We start from the raw sequence: 20,195 nt of genomic DNA on the forward strand, positions 1-20,195 counted from the left end.
AAAGGCGTTTGCATATTATTGTTCATTCAGAGCTCTCAGTGTCCGTAGTTCTGTAGAGTTTATACAGATGCAGGAAAACAGACGCAGCAGTTTATACAGGTTTGTGATGCAGTGATGTTGAAATCTGCGAGCTGTAGAAGTTGCCCTGAGCCGCGCTGAGGACCATGTCTGTTCCAGACTGTAAGTTGTGCGTTTTGTGCTGTGCGCGTGTCTGTTACCGTTTGCAGGACTACGAGGATGACTTTGAGGTCTGTGACGGGGACGATGACGATCTTGCACGTGAGCCTGAATCGGGAGAGACGGCGGAAGAGCTTCCTCTGGCCAGAAGGAGGGAGATACAGGAAATTCAGAAAGCCATCCACGCGGAGAATGAGCGGGTCGGCGAGCTGTCCTCAAAGCTGTTTGAGAAGCAAGGCCGCACGGAGCGTGGCAGGGGGCCGGGGCCGGGTACGTGAGTGCGTGCTGGTCCCGCGTCGCTCCCAGCCCCTCCGGCCCCGTGACGGCGCCCGGCAGGTGCTCAGGGCCCCAGGGATGCCTGTGGAGGCTCAGGTTAGGAAGCGGCACTGGGGTTCTTTCTGCTCAGCGCGGGGGGTCTGGGCGCAGCCCTGCTCCTTCCCTGCGCTGAGTCATCCGTCAGCTGCACAGGCTGCTGGTTTTCTGACAGAGGAACGTGAGGGTCGGCAGGAGGCCCGGGCGTGTCAGAGGGGCAGCGTGGCGGCACAGGGTCTGTTCCCCAGGGAGCTGTCCTCTCCCAGCGATTTTCTTTAGGAGATTGGAAACGTATTTTGCTCAGAAGTTCTTGGCATCTGGGTATGATAGGGTTACTTGTAAGGGTAGGAGCGTTCTTTTCATAAACGCTTCTGACTGTCCTGAGTGCCAGGGGTTCTGAGGGGTGAGAAACAGGAGGCGCTCGGTCAGCAACCTGCTCGCGGCCTCCAGGCGGGTGCCCTGGCCGGGAGCCGGCTGTGCCTGGCGGGTCTGATAGAGCTGTAAGACGGCAGGAGAGGGCACACTCTTTGCAGGAGTTCAGACACGTATCCAAGAGGAATGAGAAGACAGAGTAAGATACAACTGAAATAAATGCGTAGACAAAGACGGGAGTCATTCTGCACGGGAAGCGCAGAAATCCTTAGGGGACAGAGGCAACGGAGGCTGTCTGCACGGGAGGGTGAGGGCCCGAGCTGTCCGTCCTGGTGGGAGCCTTCGGCAGTTGACGGTGGGTCACCAGGCCAACGACTTCTGCACCCTGTGACCTGACGAACCCCTGCCCGTGTCTGCCTGTTTTCTCTCTGCCACAGTGAGTGGCTGATCCAGCATTAACTTGCATCTGTCTCTCTTCTTCAGTTGTTTTGTGCATTCACATCTCAACTCCCTTACCAGAGGACACACTTTTTGGAGGGGGAGGGGGAGAGTGGGGCGGGAGTGGAGGACTGCCTCGTATATGTATTCTTAAATATTTCTAAACGTAGTGTGATTGGCACATGCGTAGGAAGTTTTGCTTTGTTGCTGAAAGTTTTAGATGACGGTAGCTGGAGTGGTTCTTAAATGCTCGTCGAAGATGTTTAACACTAGTTATGTGTAAAGACCTTACTGAACATAATTGGTTTGCATGCTTCTAGTTGGTTTACTCTTGATTTCTCTTGCTTGAAGAAACGTTTCAGTGTCACGAAAACGCTTTTTGTGTGTGTGCAGCTGCAGACGTTTCCCCCTCCGAAACCCCTGCTTGTGGGATTTTCCTGGACTTTGCGACAGCCTCTCGCCGCCAGAGGAGTCGGACTCAGGCCCTTAAGCAAAAGTAGGTGTGTTGGGAACTTTGCAGAAGGAATTAGGGAGTTTTAATACACTTTTCTTCAACATACCCTTAAGAATAAGCTCTTGTTTTGTTTTCACTGCTGGCGTTCAGGCACGTGATTTCATTTGTGCTCCGTTTCCCCGCGTCCAGATGTTGTGTCCTGGTGCGGGTGTGCAGTGCTGCAGACAAGCTCGGCCCTAGCATCGGTGTTAGTTCTGGGGGGCCTGGGGAGCCCCCATGTCACGGCTGCGGCAGGGTCACTGTCAGGGGCCCGCGAGGCTGGTGGCCGGGACCCGCGAGCAGAGAGTGGGCCTGGCCCAGCTGGCGCCTGTGGTACTGCTCCCTCCTGCCCTGTGGTTGGCGTCGCTCAGAGCCCGCGCTGTTTCTGGCGTGAGGCAGCTGGGGATTCGTGGGCGAAGAGTCCCACACTGGCCCTGCCGTCGGGTGCCCGGGCGCTGTGCCTCCTGTGTCGGTGTCCTCCGTGGGTGCCGCGGGCCAGTTATGTAGGCGACGAAGCGCAGGCTCCAGGTTAGCCTCTGGGGGAGGTGGGTGTGAGCTTTGAACAGCCAGGGCCGCCGGGCGTCAGAGTCCAGGCGTGCGTGACTGTGAACGCAGAGATCTGCAAAATTCCTAGGTTCCTGAAAGTGGAGAAGAGAATCTCAGCCCATGGTCTGCTGTACTAAACCCAGTACAATCTGGGAGTAGATGCAAGAGTCCGCCCAGATCTGGGACGGACGCAGTAGGTTTAGAGAGAGTGGGGTCAGCCGGGAGACGCACTGGCGGGGAGCGGGCTTCCCTCCCCCGGGTCTCACGCCGTCACCTCTGCAGCAGCGCGGCTCTTCCGGTGTCTTGTCAGGCGAAGACGGGGTGGCGGAGGGCAGGAGCTCGCCTGGCTGGGCGCGTCCCTCGGGAGTGGCCAGGGCTCAGTCCCTCAGAGCGGCGTGGGCGGCGGGCAGGCGGGACAGGGGCCCGAGGGCACCGACAGCACAGCTGGGGAGTGCAGCCCCGCGGCCTCACTGTCCACGCGTGGGTTCCCACCTTAGTGACTGTTAACATCTCAGGCTCCCACCTAGGCAGAACCTCACGCGCCCCTTGGCCGGAGCCGCCAGCTCCTCGTGGGGCTCCCTCCCCCGCCCGTTCTTCCCTTTGCACGTGGCTGATGTCACGTCGTCTTGCTTCCAGGACACGCAGCACAAAGCTGCTCCGGCTTATCGACCTGGACTTCTCCTTCACCTTCTCCCTCCTGGACCTCCCACCAGTGAACGAGTACGACATGTACATCAGAAACTTTGGGAAAAAAAACACCAAGCAGGTGAGTACCAGGTTATCTGCCAAGTGCGAGTACAGTGCGTTGGCAGGAATTTCTGTGGCACTGTGTCCTGTCTGGACGTTAGACCTGGGAGTGGTTGTGAGGGACGCAGGCGTCATGTGCTCGTCACCTGGAGGTTGGGCCAGCGTCCTCGGCGCCCTGGAGGCTCCTGGGCACGGATGTGGATCGCTCCCAAGCCCTGAGGACAACCCCAAGTAGGGGGGGTTTACTGAAGGTCACCGGGAAGTCACCTCGGATCACTTGCTTGGGTTCCTGTGGGGCTGTAGCATCCTGCACCGCCTCCGAGTCCTGCACGTATGTTCCTACGTGTAGGGACTCCAAGATCAGCGACCGAGTGCCTCCCAAATCCCAAGACACTGGGCTCACCTCAGTATCCCTCCTGCCTGTTCCATTCTCCTCGCCCTCCTCTCAAGGTCTTCCTGTGCCAGGCCCCCTGGTCACCTGCCTGTGTATCCCCCTTACCTTCCCAGGCCCCCCATCACCTGCCTGTGGATCCCCCTTACCTTCCCAGGCTCCCCATCACCTGCCTGTGGATCCCCCTTACCTTCCCAGGCCCCCCATCACCTGCCTGTGGATCCCCCTTACCTTCCCAGGCTCCCCATCACCTGCCTGTGGATCCCCCTTACCTTCCCAGGCTCCCCATCACCTGCCTGTGGATCCCCCTTACCTTCCCAGGCTCCCCCATCACCTGCCTGTGGATCCCCCTTACCCTCCCAGGCTCCCCATCACCTGCCTGTGGATCCCCCTTACCTTCCCAGGCCCCCCATCACCTGCCTGTGGATCCCCCCTTACCCCCCCAGGCCCCCCTATCACCTGCCTGTGGATCCCCCTTACCTTCCCAGGCCCCCCATCACCTGCCTGTGGATCCCCCTTACCCTCCCAGGCTCCCCCATCACCTGCCTGTGGATCCCCCTTACCTTCCCAGGCTCCCCCATCACCTGCCTGTGGATCCCCCTTACCCTCCCAGGCTCCCCATCACCTGCCTGTGGATCCCCCTTACCTTCTCAGGCCCCCCCTCACCTGCCTGTGGATCCCCCTTACCTTCCCAGGCCCCCCCTCACCTGCCTGTGGATCCCCCTTACCTTCCCAGGCCCCCCATCACCTGCCTGTGCATTCCCCCTTACCTTCCCAGGCTCCCCATCACCTGCCTGTGGATCCCCCTTACCCTCCCAGGCTCCCCATCACCTGCCTGTGGATCCCCCTTACCCTCCCAGGCTCCCCATCACCTGCCTGTGGATCCCCCTTACCTTCTCAGGCCCCCCCTCACCTGCCTGTGGATCCCCCTTACCTTCCCAGGCCCCCCCTCACCTGCCTGTGGATCCCCCTTACCTTCCCAGGCCCCCCATCACCTGCCTGTGCATTCCCCCTTACCTTCCCAGGCTCCCCATCACCTGCCTGTGGATCCCCCTTACCCTCCCAGGCTCCCCATCACCTGCCTGTGTATCCCCCTTACCCTCCCAGGCTCCCCCATCACCTGCCTGTGGATCCCCCTTACCTTCCCAGGCCCCCCATCACCTGCCTGTGGATCCCCCTTACCCCCCCAGGCCCCCCCCAACCTGCCTGTGGATCCCCCTTACCCCCCCATGCCCCCCATCACCTGCCTGTGGATCCCCCTTACCCTCCCAGGCTCCCCCATCACCTGCCTGTGTATCCCCCTTACCTTCCCAGGCTCCCCATCACCTGCCTGTGGATCCCCCTTACCTTCCCAGGCTCCCCCATCACCTGCCTGTGGATCCCCCTTACCCTCCCAGCCTCCCCATCACCTGCCTGTGGATCCCCCTTACCTTCCCAGGCTCCCCATCACCTGCCTGTGGATCCCCCTTACCTTCCCAGGCCCCCCATCACCTGCCTGTGGATCCCCCTTACCTTCCCTGGCTCCCCCATCACCTGCCTGTGCATTCCCCCTTACCTTCCCAGGCCCCCCATCACCTGCCTGTGGATCCCCCTTACCCCCCCAGGCCCCCCATCACCTGCCTGTGGATCCCCCTTACCCTCCCAGGCTCCCCATCACCTGCCTGTGGATCCCCCTTACCTTCCCAGGCTCCCCATCACCTGCCTGTGGATCCCCCTTACCTTCCCAGGCCCCCCCATCACCTGCCTGTGGATCCCCCTTACCCCCCCAGGCTCCCCCATCACCTGCCTGTGGATCCTTCTTGCCGGGTCCCTTTGTCATCTACCTGTTTTTCTCCATTACCTGGCTTGGGCCACCCAGCCTCTCCTGCCATCTACCTGCCTGTTGCTCTTTGTCCTTGTCCTGCCCTCTCGGCAGCTAGGTGACCCCGCCCTGATGACTGGCACTGAGTGTCCTCTGGCTCCAGGTTGCTCCAGTACGTCCCCCACAGCCCTGTCTTTCCCTGCAGTACTTCCAGCTGTTGACCGTGTGACAGTCCACCTCCCGAGGTGGTGAAGTCCTGGAGTCAGGGATCCCCGGGACGTTGCTCTTCTGTCCCCTCAGTGCACCTATCAACATGCTCTTGGGTATATCAGTCAGTAATCTTTCACGGGGGAGAAGGTCACAGGAGGACATTTAAGAAGCTGACAGATTAACCCTGGCTTTGCAGCTGACTCACTCTGACCTTGAGCAGACTATCTAACTTCTTTGCTTGTTTTCCTCATCTTAAAGCTATTAGTATCAAAACTGCCTTTACTGAAGCATGTACATTTTTCAGATAAATAAATTTGTGTCTGGTTTTGCAAAGCTGCTATGTTCTGAGAGAATAGGGTGTTGGTGGACTAGGTCATCGTATTTTCAAACGAGAGCTGGATTGTTTGTTGTGACTTTTTGAAAACACTTTTGAAATTTAGGCCCATATTTATCAAATGTGTAAGACACAACCAGTCTTTGCATGATCGTTATTTATGCCATGATGCTTACTTTTGACAAACTAGAAGACTGTCATCATTAACTTAAAAAATTTTAGTTGTTTTCAGTAATGAGAAATGGTTCTGAGGTTGAGATCCAAAGCCAGTTCAGCCCAGCTTTGTTTTTCAGGCCTACGTTCAGTATAATGAAGATAACGTGGACAGAGACGTCCAGACTGAAGAGGTTGAGACTCAGGAAGTGTGGACCCAGCACCCGGGGGAAGGCGCGGCCGTGTCTGGGGGTAACCAGCCTCTGCTCTCGACCCTGGGAGTTGTGTTTACTCCCTTTCTTGTTCTTTCCTCCGTCTCGAGTGTGGTTGTCACCACGTGACTGTGGAAACACCAGAGCTCTTCCAAACACCACCCTTAGCACCTGCGCGGAGCTGGAGGCCTGGGCTGGGCCCTGATGAGGGTTCACGACACTTGTTCCTAAACGGAAGGGAAAGAGCCCACACGCCAAACCAGCACTTTGCAGATGGGCTTCTAGAACACTCTCTGCTCTTAATTTGGGGTAGTCTGTTCTCATTCTTAGAGAAGTTTCACCTTTAAGTACATTTTCCAGGTATGTTACATCAAGACAGATGGAAGCCCCTGGAATATGCAGAGTTCTGCTCGCCCTGGCTTCTCCTCGGTTATTTACGTGCTAAATATTGCTTTACTGGTGGATTGTTCATTCTGAGGAATTACCTCTGTTACTCCCTTTCCTCAGGGAAGCCTCATCCTAAGAAAATAACACACCTAAACGTAACACATACATAATAAACTGATGCTTTAAGTAGGATTCTGTTTATAGACTTCTGAGAAATCAGGAGGAGATCTAGAGGATGAGATGGGACCCCCTGGCTTCCCCTCCAGGGCCCCTGGTTCGCTCGTACGCCCTTTGACCTGTGCAACCGTGACCGTGAGAGTCGCGCCGGCTGGTTTCATGTGCGCTGTTTTTCAGGGAGTGAGCGGAGCGGCCCCCTTGATGCCGCCGCCGTCGTCCCGAAGGTCAACACGCCCCGCCTGTGCAGCTTCCTCCGGGCCGCCTGCCAGGTGCGCTCTGCCCCGGGCAGGGACCCCAGCAGCTTCTGTGGCTGCAGGCACTGTCTGTGTCTTTGGATTCTGTACTGTAATGTTGATTGCTTGCATTTTGAAATGAATATAGACTAAAAACCAGACATACAAAGTCGGCAAGGTGAGCACACATCTAGGGTATTTGAAACTAGTAAACTCGTGACTTTAAAAACTGGTTATGGAAATCTTCAAAGTCCGTACAAAGGTTGAGGGGCGGCAGGTGGCCGCCACGTGCTTCAGAGGTCCCAGCTTGCAGCCCTTCACCTCTTGAACCCCACCACCCACCCCTCAATTATTTCAAAACAAATCGCGGTCACCGTCCTGGTCCCGCCATAGGTATTTCCGTATGAGTCCCTGGAGGAAGAGGATCAGGGTCAGTAACGTTTCTCAGTACCATCAAGTGTAAGGTCGGCGTTCCTGTTTCTTCAGTTGTCTCGTATGGTTTCCACGTCAGCTCAGAATTCAAGTCTAAAGCACCGATAAGTATAGTAAACATGAACCTGACATGTAGATTCAGAATGAGCCTGTCCTCAGCCCCGTGCTGGATGCCTGGTGGTTGGTCTCCGAGCTGCGTTACGGAGAGTCTGTGCTTTACGAGATACGACCGTGCTTTCACACGCGCATGAAGTCAGCCTCAGTGAGAGTTCACACGCTTGGGTGCCGAGTGACGTGGAGGAAAGGTGGGCTGGAGCAGGAAGGAGGGGCGGCCGGGGGTCGGAGACCTTTATCTCACTGCTGGGCCTCCCACCCCGTCCCGTCCGTTCTCAGCGGGCGCCTCTCCTGAGTCCACTTCGCCTTTCTCTTCCCCATTGTCATCCTGAGCGTGACCCACGACCCGTGAGGGCAGTGATGGCGATTTGCTGTCACACTGGGTCCTTAACCGCAGCCCGGTGAGCAGGACGTGGTGCTGTAGGTGGCATTTCCATGCCCCTGTTTCTTCTAGAAAAGCTGGAGGGTCCCTTTCCCCACTCCTGTTATTTTAGCAAAAGGTTTACTATGAAAAATGACATCCAATGTTAAATAATGGCTCTGGAGTTTACATTAATGGAACTTTACCCGGTAGTTTCTATTATTGTGGGGAAAGGACAAAATAATTTCATTCTGTCCGTTTATATGATGTCTTGGACTTAGGCAGTGATTTTAAGAAACAGGTAAGATTAGGTAGTGCTTTGTTTTATCTTGTAAAATGAGTCCATTTGAGAGTGTTGAAGAAGGACTGCTCATGTGTCTTTGAAAGGTGATTGCGGTTCTGCTTGAAGAGGATCGGGTGGCGTTGGAGCCGATCTGGACACCCCGGGCGCAGGACTGCACCCTGCATTTCAGCGATAGCTCCGCGCAACTGAACACCAGCTTGCCGTTCCTTCAAAGTAAGTGGTCCTCGAAGTAAACATTGGCGTTGAGACAGTGATCCTTACTGTTACACCCGGTGTTAACAGGGGGATTATTGAACAGAGAGCGCAGGTTCAGCTTCTGCAGACTTGAGCGCGTGCGTTACCGTAATGACGGGCACTCGTGGGTAGAGGAACAGTGGGAGCGGCGTGAGGGAGCGTCCAGGTGGGAGTCGTGTGGTTAACTTAGCCCGACGTTGACTTAGATTCAAGTTGATCCGTGGTTACAGAGCATAAAATCTACCGAAGTGAAGCCCGTGTCATCACACGTGGGGTGTAACGGCATGTGGTCATAAACGAAACAAACTGCATGCGCATGACCAAGTGTAAATTGCTTAAGCGAGTCGCCTCCTTGCTTTTAAAACAAGTGGCTGGTGAGGGCTTGGGTGGCAACCATGGTCCTGGTCTGCGTGGAGAGGGGCGAGGAGTGCAGGGGCCCCGCAGTCAGCTCTGCCGGGTGCTTCTGGGCCTGCGTGACCCGGCGCATTGATGCCGCTTGTTCTAGAAGTTCCTCTATCCTGCCTGCTGTAGAGATCTAGATTCGTATCCGTACCTCTGCACTGACCATTGGCACAAATGGCGTTGTTAATTTTAAAAACTCATGTTGTTTGAGGATGTTTTTGTTTTTAAAAGATAAGAGTTATCCTATTAGAAAAACAATAAATCATTGCACCTATAGCATTCAAAATACAGCTGTCCACACCCCAACCTCCCCCTGCAGCCCAAGAAACAGGAATTAAAGCAGTCCTTTCCTCCAGGAGCTGATGAGCGATGGCGGCTTCACAGAGCCGGGGCTGGGGGCCGGGTTGTGCTTGTTCCAGAACCCTTAGTTAGAGACAGAGGACGCACGGGTGTTGTCCGGGACTTGCCCCTTAGTTCCGAGTGTGGGCAGAGTGGAGGTTTTTCTTGTGTTTTGTTTTAGTAAAGTGAGTTTTGAGGTAACGGGAGGGGAGATTGGGATGGCAGGTGTCCTTGACCTGGGCCTGGTTCACGTTACCTGGATCTGAGCTCCGAGGGAGTGACACGGGACCTTCACAGAGTCCTCTCGATGCCACTGTCGCCAGGAAACGCGCAGTGCTGGTGGCCCACTCATTCTTCTCTGGGTTCCACAGATACTCAGGGGTGTCTGCAGTGTCCCAGGCCTTGGAGCCACAGTGGACAGACAGAAATCCTGCCTCTGTAAGTGGACGGAATGGGGGGAACAGACAGTGTGTCTGAGGGACAGATGTCAGGAGGAAGGTGGGTGTCAGGCAGGGTCCCGTTGCCTGGGGAGAAGGCACTGATGGGGCAGCTGTGACGCCCCACCCAGGTCACCTCCGTACCCACGGGCCCGTGGGAGTAGCTGATGGACAGCGGAGTCCCAGGCCGCTTTGTGCTGAGCGTGGAGGAGGGTGGCTTCTAGCAAACTAGGCCAACTTGGATGTTTTCAAGTCGAGCTTGGCCATTTGTCAAAACCCGGATTTCAGGTGCGGGCATCTTGGAAAGACCATGTTTATTTCTTCATTAAGCTGAAATGTATCTGAATAATCTTAAGTATGTTAGTTTAACGTGGGTTCTGGCAGATCACTAAATGCAGAAACATTTTTCTTGTCTTATCCTCAGACCGGAGAGTATCCTACCTGCATGCCTCTCAGGTTCAGAGGCGGATGGTGGTGTCCGTGCACGGGCGACCTGGGAAAGCCTTCGCGCCCCTGCTGGATGGCAGATACGTGCTCTGCGTGTGGGACATCTGGCAGCCGTCAGGGCCCCAGAAGGTCCTGATATGCGAGTCGAAGGTACAGCCCGGGAGAGCCGTGGGTGTCACTAGCAGAGGGCAGGCACCAGGAGGGCTTCCAAGGCCACTGCTTTCTGTCCCTGCCGCCCCAGCTGTGTGCAGGGTGACGAGGTGCAGAAACTCCTAGTTGGAAGGACCAGCTCGACGGAGGGGCCAGGTTACCGCAGCCTCTCAGTCCCGGGCATTCAGCACTGTCGTGGCTGTGACTTAATGGAAACATTGGCTCTGGCACCCCTGGGATCCCAGAAGTATGCTTCCTGGCTTGCTCCAGTTGGCCCGGATATTGTAGAGGTTTCTTAATGTGGCTGAGATTTTCCAAGTCCTTGGCCTCGTGCGTTTCCTGCCCCTGGTTAGCGGGGCTGTGGTGTGGTGACCACGCGGGTACAGTGGGAGAGCTGCCCTTTTACACGTGTGTTTCTAGTCATGTGCTCCTTGACCTCAAAGTCTTCGATTTCCTCCAAAGCTGTGGAGAAGGATAACTTTTATGGGTATCAGTTTTGGGGGCTTGAAAATAACAACTTACTGTGATGCAGGATGTAAATAAAATGGCAGGAGGGCTCAGCCCTTCTGGGCCACCTGATGGGGCTGAATGGAGGCACCATGGCCACGCCCCGCAGCCTCCATCCTTCCCGTCACCCAAGGAGGGGACACGCAGACGCCCTCGGCTTCCAGGTGGAAGGTCCACGGGCACTGGTGCCTCCACTTGTCAGCCTCCGGCTTTCTGTGCATCTTTCTAGGTCACGTGCTGTTGCTTTAGCCCCTTTAAAGCCTTCTTGCTGTTTGCTGGGACCGTGCACGGCTCGGTGGTCGTGTGGGACCTGAGGGAAGATGCCAGGATCCATCATTACGTGAAGCTGAGCGGGTGCTTCTGGACGTTCAGGACCGCAACCTTTTCCACCGGTCAGTGACACTGCCCGCCAGCCCAGGGTCTTCCGGAGCAGCCGTGAAATCCCCTTGCATCGTTCATGCAGGTCATCCCAGAGGACGGCTCTGACCTAAGAGCAAAAGAGACCTGCGATAAACAGGAGAAACAGCCTCCTTGCGGCAGCTGCTCGGGCAGCGGCAGTGGTGATGGGAGTGCTCCGTCCTGTTAACTCTGGGGACTTCAGGTCCTCAGTGAGATGGCGCCCAGTTTTAAATCAGCCTGAGGTGTGTTGGTGTGTGCGCTGCTGTGGCTCAGACAGCCCCACTGGAGCTGAAGGAGAGAAGTAGTGGCCTCTCGGGGGTCGAAAGGAACCAGAACCACCGGACCTGCCAGGACCCCTAGTTAGACTCCTGTGAATACTTCGTGCCATGCGGCTGCTGCCACAACCAACCACAACCACAACCACAACCACAATTACAACCACAGCCAATCACAACCATAACCACAACCAGTTACAACCATAACCAACTACAACCATAACCACAACCACAATTACAACCATAACCAACCACAACCACAACCAACCACAACCACGATTACAACCACAGCCAATCACAACCATAACCACAACCACAGTTACAACCATAACCAACTACAACCACAAACACAACCACGATTACAACCATAGCCAATCACAACCATAACCACAACCAGTTACAACCATAACCAACTACAGCCGCAACCAACCACAATTCCAACCACCGCCAATCACAACCATAACCACAACCACAACCACAAACAAGGACACGCACGACCACCACCCCGCCCCGCCCCTGGGTAGGCCCTTGTGTTCTGGAGTTTTCTCTCAGTGCTTTGTGGATGTGACCTGTTCAGCACTCGTCTCTGCCCACCTGCCAGTACTCAGGGATGGGAGGCTTGTCCATGAGCACACTGACCTTGGGCAGGGCCTGCACTCAGACCTGACTGTCTTCTCACTGTCCTTCTCCCTGTTCCTGCCCAGGGACCCCCCCCCCCCCCACACCCACAGCTGGCTTTGCATCTCCCCGTCCTCACGATTCCCAGGATCGGCTTTTTCTCTGTAGTTTTACCTTCTCAGAGGCAAATGATGGGACCCTGCGGGGCCCAGACCTTCAAGCCTGGCCCCTGCCCCTTCGGGAGATGTGCCTGCAGTCACGGCTGTGTGGGGCACAGAACGTCACCCCTCCTTCTCTGGGCAGGGTCTCTGCTGGGCACCACGTGGGTTTTTGCACCCGCTGGTGGGCGGGCTCCTGGTTAATTCCCGTGGCTGGCGGTCAGGACTGGAGCCTGCACCCCGGACGCCACAGGCCGCACGTCCTCACCAGCGGGGCCGGCAGGCTTCCTGCCCTTCTGGTGGGTGCGAGCGTGTCTCGAGGTTTTATTTTGTGTTTCCCTGAGGACATGGGATGCAGAGCGTCTCCAGGTGCTTATTTGCTGTCTGTCTTCAGTGGGGTGTGTTTAGGTGTTCACGCGTTTGTAAGTTGATTTGTTGCTTCTTACTGTTGCGTTGTTCGAGGCCTGGTGTGCTCTGGACACAGTCCTGTGTCGGGCGTGTCGGGTGTGCCTCCTTCTCTTCACCAAGTAGCCTGATCGCCCCTGCCTGGAGCGCCGCACGTATACTGCGTATCTCTTTACGTTCTCTGAGTACATCTGTGTTTTATACATAAAAGGGCAAGGTTTCTTTTGTCTCCGAACAACCAATTTTTGCCCCTTCGGGGGTGAAATTGCCACTATTGAGAATGTATGAGTTTATAGGTACCTTATGGGTTTGATGCCGTTAGAAAAGATATCTTTTAAGAATGTGCATTTTCTAACTGCTGCTGCTATTACTAATTAACCTTTGAATTCACCACCATGTTCAAAACACTAAAACTCTTAAGTTTTTAAACTTAATTACTCCATTAACGTGCTTCCTTCGTTTTCTTTTGCCATCTAAACATTGCCATTAAAACCTTCAAAGTTTCAGTAACCTCACATCCAGAGGACACCCCTTCCTCAGTGGGCCTCCCTCAAGTTCATTGAATCTGAAACCCTGTCACTTATTCTTCATTCCTGAGACCGTTTTGTCTTTTTCTTCAGTTTCTTTCCTGAGTTCAGCCCTAACTCTCATTTTCTTTCTTGATGTTTTTTAATCCATTTTTGTTCTGGGTTTCTGATTCCAGGTGTTTTTGTTTGTTTATGTGCTTTAAATACATTTACAAATGTATTTTTGAAGAGATGTGATGTAGTTTGGATTTTGGTCTTCTGTTTCACGCTTGCTTTTTGGAGGGAGAATTTTCATGGGTTGAAATACTTTCATTTGCATTTTCTCTCGAGTTCCTACGGTAGCTTTGTGTGGAGTTTGTCTGTTCTTTTCTACTCCTGGACATTTTATAGGTGGATATGCCAGGTCAGAGGAGCTCTGTTCCGTTGGACCGTGAGGTGTCGTTTCTTTAAAGGTGCTGCTCTCGGTGGGGGTGGGGGGGGAGCCTGCAGCTCCCGAGTCTGCCTACTCCCCGTTCCCTGGGCTGCTCTGGCCGTGAGCCCCCCGTTCCCCTGCAGCCGGGGTGGCCCCAGCTTCTGCTCTGTCTCTGCGACTCCCTCTTGCCGTGGAGAGCCCCCCGGGGGCCCGCTCTGTCCATCCTTGTACCTGCCGTCGTGCAGACACAGGGCCCGTCTCTCTTCTCACAGGTGTGACGAGGTCTGTGGCCTCTACTCCTCGGTGACGCTGAGAGCCACGGCACGTGTCCTTTCACCGTGGTCCGCGTGGCCTTGTGCTTTGGGAAGATGTGCCTGTCCCTGCACAGTGTTAATTCTGCTCCACGACTCACTACGTGCATGTGGTACCTGTGCTTTTCATCCCCAGATGGTGTCCTGACGTCTGTAAACCACCGCAGTCCCCTCCAGGCAATAGAGCCCATCGCAGGGTCTGTCTGCAAAAGACAGAGCTGTGTGCTTTCACCTTTTTCTTCTCAAGAAGGTACGTGACCCTTCACTTCCGTAAAATCCTGAGCTCAAGTTGTGAGATGTGGTTTCCTGGTTATGAGCCGGTCCTTCCCCGGTTCTGTCTTCACTAGAGCCAGCAGGCCTGTCCTTCCATGTCGCTTCCTTGGACGAGAGTGGGGTTCTCAACGTGTGGGTGAGTCGGACACGCGAGCGCTCGCGCCAGGGTTTGCGTGGTGGTCGGTGGTCTGTGGTCGGGGTGGCAGGGGGAGATGCGTGTGGAGCAGGGGCGACCATGCAGTCAGCTACGGCGGGGAGACCAGGACGAGATGGGCTTGCTGGGGGTGCCTGTGGGAGTGAAAGGGGAGCAGTGTCAGGGCCGGAGATGCACAGGGCATTGACCGGTCACAGAGTGTAGAGAAACAGGTCGAAGAAGGGGATTTATAACTTTTAAACGCTAGTCTTTTTTCTGGAGCAATTAAGTTTTTAGTGCCTAATGTAACATGCTGTCTTAATTAGAACTATACTCTGCTTAGACTGTTTCATGATTATTACACGTGCTGATATTCATCTTCAGTGTTCTATTTCAGGTGGTGGTTGAATTAGCAAAGGCAGATACCGCAGGTGCAATAAGTGACTTAGGTAACTATTAAATAAAAACTGATTTTAATCAACGGTTGCTAAAATCAATAAAGATTAAAGATACTGATAACCGCTTTGAAGAATCAGTAATTAGCTGCATGGAAAATGAAAATTAAGTTGTGTATTTTATAACCTGTCGGCTGTTGAACAGGCCCCTGACACCCTTGTCACGGGAGGCCCGTGCGTGTCGTCTGCTCCGTGCTCCCCGAGGGCGTCCCCGAGACTCGGTGTCTAAGGCCTGGGTGTGTGTGACCCCCAAGACCTCTGAGACTGGAGCCACCGGGGGGGTGGGGCTCTGCGGCCGGCAGTTTGCTGTCCCGATGCCCTGGGCTCGGGCACCGAGGGGCCGTCCGCCTGCACTTCCTCAGCAGCTCCAGCCGCTTATTTAATGGCCGGCCCCTTCACCTTGTTCGGGCCGGGGGCACTCCCGTAGAGCCAGCCAGAAAATAGGACCAGAGTCACTCTGACTTCTTGAAATGAAGAGGGACCGGTGCTGTGGACGCCCCTCTCCTGGAGAGGGGACGCGGTGGAAACCGTCCCAAGGGGCCTCTCTTCTCAGCCTCGTCTTCGTGCAAAATCCGCTCTGCTCCCTGTGACCCGGGGCTGCTGCAGGTGTGGGACATCGGGCGGGGCAGGACACGGCTAGAGGGGCCGGAGGGGGGCCTCCCCACCTGCATGGGGAACCGACACGGGCGCCGGAGGACGCTTACAGGAGAGGGTTTCTGTGGGGCATTGGAGGTTTGTTAAATATTGATTTTTTTTCTTTTTTGGCTTAAGTGTACTTCCCTTTTTAAATCAAATCTAAAAATGTAAAGCCTTTTTGATATTGATTCCACCAACCCTCTTCCCCTAAGGCCCTGAACTGCAAATTCTTAATTCATATCCTAAGGCAATTGCAGGAACCTCCCCTGCGTGAGGGATAGGACACTCTTCATCAATCTGCGTTTTTATATTATTTCCTAACACAGATATTTAAGCAATGAAAAATAATTCCAGGCAAATGTAATTGGATTTTGGTTAACTTGTATTAAGAGGAGCATTTATTTCTGGTTTCTCTGTTTGTAGGCTTGCTGCCTGGAGGGAGGATAAAGTTGGTGCATAGTGCCGCGATTCAGCTGAGTGACAGGTAGGTCTGTGCCGCCTCCCTGCTCACAAAGCCCTGTTTCCCCCAGGAGGAAATAGTGTGAGGTAAAAGGCACGGCCGGGCTGGCGCTGAAGAACCCTAACTTCTCCCACTGTATTTTTGCTAAATAGTTTATTTGATACTTAGTTTATTATTAACGAATCAAAGTAATAAATGCAATTGCCAGGTATAGAGCTAACATTTTTCTTTGATTAAAATATTTTCTATTTTATGAATTGGTACGATTTGACTCTTTTTCATCCAGTTTTAATACAACCCTGAAGTTAAATAGACAAGTTTCAGGAACTAGAAACATTGGTGTGAAAGTTTTATTCAGAAATTAGGTTTCTGTTTTTACTCAAATAACTTAATAGGATGTAAAAATCATAGATGTATGAATATTGTTTGTGGTATTTATATACTTCATGTTAATTTATTTCCCGAAGATGTCTTTTCTCATCTTTTCACCGCAGTCAGGGCCTAGCTGTCAGCCTGTGATTTACCCTGGAAAACGCTTTGATATTATCCTGACTTTTCCTCCTCAGACAGAACACCTCTGGGTTGTATCAATGAATTCATACGTGCTTCATGATTGTAAATCACCTGCCATTGATTTCAGTATAATTATGACAAGGAGTGAGTTATGTTTGAAAAAATTCATCTAATACACTGCAGAGCCCGCCACGGGTGGCCCCCTGACTGCTCACTGAATTTCTTTGAGACCATTCTCGTCTCCATTATGGCCGTATCACTTCATACCATGCATTGCATTTGTCTTTTAACTATAAATTTCTCCTGTACTTAACTATAAGCTCTTTAAAGGAGAGTGTCACCATAGCTGACGTTGGGTTTTCCCCGCTAAAGGCGTGGCAGTGCCTCCCCGGGCCCGGGGGTAACAAACATCCGTCCGGACCGTGCCCACACGTGCCGAGTGGAGGTGCCCTCCCGGCTGCTTCGTGGTGCCTCTTCCCTCAGGGCCCTGAGTGCAGACAAGTGGCCAGTAGCCGCTGCAGCCGTGGGGTCGGCGTCTGGCGGAGGGAGGCTGGCAGGGGTGGCGGCGAGGGGGCTGAGCTGAGAGGCGGGCCCCCCGGCAACTGCCTGGCCCGGGGGCTCAGAGCAGGAGCGGCTCCCCAGAGCCCCCCTGCCAGGCCTGAGCCTCCCTCCTTCGGCCCTGGACACGGGCATCCCGGGGAGGAGGGGGACCTTGGGTGCAGTGCCCCTGACGCCTGGGGCAGCAAGGCCTCCCCTGAGAGTGGCCTGGTGGCACGTCTCCTCATCCCCGTGGCTCGGCACACGCGGGAAGCGCTGGGGGGAGCCACGCGGAGTGTGGGCTCGGAGGAGGGACGGCGGTGGGACGGGGGCTGAGATGAGAGTCAGGGAGCCTGCCCCAGGCAGAGGGAGCCCAGAGGCATGAAGACCCCGATGGTTTCAGACCTGCCGGTAGGTTTGCTGTCAAGAGAGGGGTAGAGTCGGCGGCCTGACCCCGAGGCGGGTCCGCTGCGCCGAGGGTTCAGACGGTTCCCTCGAAGGTGACGGGGACTCGTCTCGGAGCTCTACGGAAGGAGGGGTCGTGTCTTGTTGCAGTTTAGAGCCGTGAACTTGGCGACAGTGTAAGCTTGGAACAGAGGAGGGGACTCGTCTCGATCGTGGGGAGGGATCGTGTCTTGTTGCAGTTTAGAGCCGTGAACTTGGCGACAGTGTAAGCTTGGAACAGAGGAGGGGACTCGGGGCCAGCCTCAGGAGCTGTCGTGGGGACGGATGGAGATCAGAGATGGGAGTCTGAACCAGGCGGCACTCGTGGGGACGGAGGGCTGGGCTCAGCAAAGGGCAGGATTGAGCACACCTGGTGGCCGGCTGGTTCCAGGAACCGGGGAGAGCCTGCCTCTCGCCTGATGTCGAGCTCAGCTGAGGGGCACCGTGCAGCTGAGGACCAGGAGGGAGGAGGGGGCCTGGGGGCGGGAGGGGTGGGACCTGGTCGGCCCAGCGTGGAGGTGACCAGGGCAGCGGGCCCCGAGGCGGGGATCTGGGCCGGAGGTAAGAAGAGAGGGGAGAGACCGAGGGGCCAGATCCCCGACCCGGGACTGGGGCAGCGTGGCAGGAGCAGCCCTGGGCCCTGGTTGTTACAATACAAACGCTGTGCAAGGTAAAAAACCAACAACACACTAAATACAGTTTTTTAAAAAAGAGAGGAAAGTGCCAGAATAAGGGTGGAGCTTGAAGTCAGCCTTCAGGCTTTTGGGTGGTGGTGGGGCTGGGAGCTGGCTCCCGTGAGGACCAGGGACGTGTCAGGCCTACTGGGCAGCGAGCTGGGGCTGACCCCTGCCCGGGACCCTGGGACTCACTGCCCCTCCAGCTGGAGAATCCCAGAAGCCGAGTCGGGGTGTGGTCAAGGGTTCGCAGCTGAGGAGTGAGTGTGGGGCAGACCAGTGCCCAGGGGCTGTCAGCACCGGGACAGCTGCCTACCGGCGGGCACGTCCACAGCCAGGCTCATGGGGAGAGAGTCACGGACACTGCCGTGTGAGGGACACCCACCAGGATACGAGAGAGAATTGTGCTATCAGAAAGGCATTTCTAGAAATGGAACTGTTGTCTCTGAAATTTAAGTCTGTGAATGAAAGAGTGGATTAGACAGTAGAAGAAAGAATGAGTGAGCAAGGGGACGGGCTGAAGGAACTGTCCAGAGCGTGGTAACCGAAGGGAAAAGGAGCTAGAAGCGCGTCCAGTGGCAGACGGCAGGTGACGGTGTTAAGTGTCACCTCCACCCTGACAGTTTCAAGACTGCCCGTCTGTTCATCTTTGCTGTTTTCCAGCCTTTCCCATAAAGGTTATGAACTTCGGGGGTCCACACAAACACTGAACGTTAAATTTCTGCCTTCAGACCCTAATCGCTTTGTTGTTGGCACAGACATGGTGAGTAATGGTCTAGATTTCATTCTGTAAGTATCTTTGTTGGAGATAAACTTACTGTTTGCTTTAATCAGAATGTTGATTAAATTGTTTCAAGAATAAGAGCTTTACCCCGCCTGGTTCCCTCCTTACTCTCCCTTCCAGGGCCTCATCAGCCATGGCACCAGACAAGACGTGAGAGTCTCTCCCAGGTTGTTCAGGCCCCAGCAGCAGGGCGTGAGGCCGGTGAAGGTGAACGTGATTGACTTTTCACCGTTTGGAGAACCGATATTCCTGGTAAGAACGCCTGTGTTTTAAGCACCGATTCTTCTGCAGCGTCTGCTGGGATCTGCAGCACTCGGGTCTGGCCTCCTAAGTCCCATCTGTGTGGTCGGCACAGCTCATTCCATGAGGCTGTTGTCTGGATGTTCTTCAGACGTTTTATTCTGACGTAATTTTCGGCTTGTAGAAAAGCTACGAGGACGTCACAAAGCATTCCATCGCCCCCCACCATCCTGAGTGTGCGGTGACACACTTGCCGTTGCCAGGACGCTCCACCGCAGGGGCCGGGTGTTGGTCTCCTGTAGCGCAGGCCCGTCCGAGTCAGTCCTGCTCTCTGCGGGTCTGAGCGCAAGCCCACGGCTGTCGCGACAGTGTCCTTTGTGAGCAGCGCCGTGGCCCAGGTCACGCGTCCCGTTCAGTCACTGTGGCTCCTCGCCGCCTTCACCTGGGACCGGCCTCAGCATCGCACAGAGGGCCTGGGCGTCCCCTGTTGAGTCTGGGGACGTCTCCTGACGATCAGATGCGGGCCCTTCCTGACCGTGGGGCCCCTCCTTCCCTGCCTGATCGGCCGGGGCTGGTGGAAGACGCACAGACACTGAGCTGCTGCTGCTTCTCACCCCCGTGTCGGTCGCCAGGCCGGTTCTGTCGCCCTGTCGTTAATTCCACGGGCGCTGTCGCTGGTCGGAAGACTGCCTTTCCTCCTTCATGTGTATTCCTTGTCTAAACGTGGACACGAGGCTTTTCACTGTCCTCAGTGCGTCTCAGATTCGCTGCCTGCATTTATGCCGCTGCTCAGGTGGTGCCCCCGGGGGAAGGGGTCCCTGGAGGTGGTTCTGACATCGTTCCGGGAGCCCCTCTTTGCTTTCTGGCACAGGAACCCTCGGGATCAGCGATTTCTCCAGGGAGTCCTGGCTCCTCTTAGGAGAAAAATACCTAGAAACCAAGACCTGGGCAGTCAGAAGTGCTTGTGTACAGCACACGACCTCGAGGTCTCCTCTGGTCTCCATCTACTCACCACCCGCCAGGCGTCGCACGCACACCCTAGTCCCGGGCTGGCCCAGGGTCCCCTCCACCCTCCCGGCAGTGGGCGCCTGGCTCTATTATGCATAAATCTGTTCATTTACTTTACAGGCTTTTGTGATTGCTATATCTTGCCTCTGCTTTTTTTGAAAGATTAAATATGTGAAAAATTAAATATATTGAGTAAAAAGGAATTAAGTTTCCTTTTCCTAGG

At 55.1% G+C, this 20,195-nt stretch overlaps 1 protein-coding gene across 5 annotated transcripts in view; it reads left to right on the forward strand.

The window, feature by feature from the left end:
• The window catches only part of DYNC2I1 (dynein 2 intermediate chain 1), a 50,397-nt gene that overhangs the window by 27,246 nt on the left and 2,956 nt on the right, over positions 1 to 20,195 (forward strand). For 3 of the 5 annotated variants that reach the window (XM_082473222.1, XM_082473223.1, XM_082473226.1), the window contains 14 exons: positions 228 to 447; positions 1,693 to 1,795; positions 2,975 to 3,104; positions 6,115 to 6,226; positions 6,928 to 7,019; positions 8,278 to 8,407; positions 10,031 to 10,203; positions 10,940 to 11,102; positions 13,952 to 14,065; positions 14,163 to 14,224; positions 14,619 to 14,670; positions 15,736 to 15,796; positions 18,604 to 18,703; positions 18,845 to 18,976. In XM_082473222.1, coding sequence (XP_082329348.1) covers positions 228 to 447; positions 1,693 to 1,795; positions 2,975 to 3,104; positions 6,115 to 6,226; positions 6,928 to 7,019; positions 8,278 to 8,407; positions 10,031 to 10,203; positions 10,940 to 11,102; positions 13,952 to 14,065; positions 14,163 to 14,224; positions 14,619 to 14,670; positions 15,736 to 15,796; positions 18,604 to 18,703; positions 18,845 to 18,976 — 1,644 coding nt within the window. Of the gene's footprint in view, positions 1 to 227; positions 448 to 1,692; positions 1,800 to 2,974; positions 3,105 to 6,114; positions 6,227 to 6,927; positions 7,020 to 8,277; positions 8,408 to 10,030; positions 10,204 to 10,939; positions 11,103 to 13,951; positions 14,066 to 14,162; positions 14,225 to 14,618; positions 14,671 to 15,735; positions 15,797 to 18,603; positions 18,704 to 18,844; positions 18,977 to 20,195 lie in introns of all 5 variants that reach the window. The other 2 variants (XM_082473225.1, XM_082473224.1) reach the window with 1 other exon arrangement.

Source organism: Balaenoptera physalus, assembly GCF_965194825.1.
Source record: "Balaenoptera physalus genome assembly, chromosome: 8".
NCBI classification, from domain to species: Eukaryota; Metazoa; Chordata; class Mammalia; order Artiodactyla; family Balaenopteridae; genus Balaenoptera; species Balaenoptera physalus.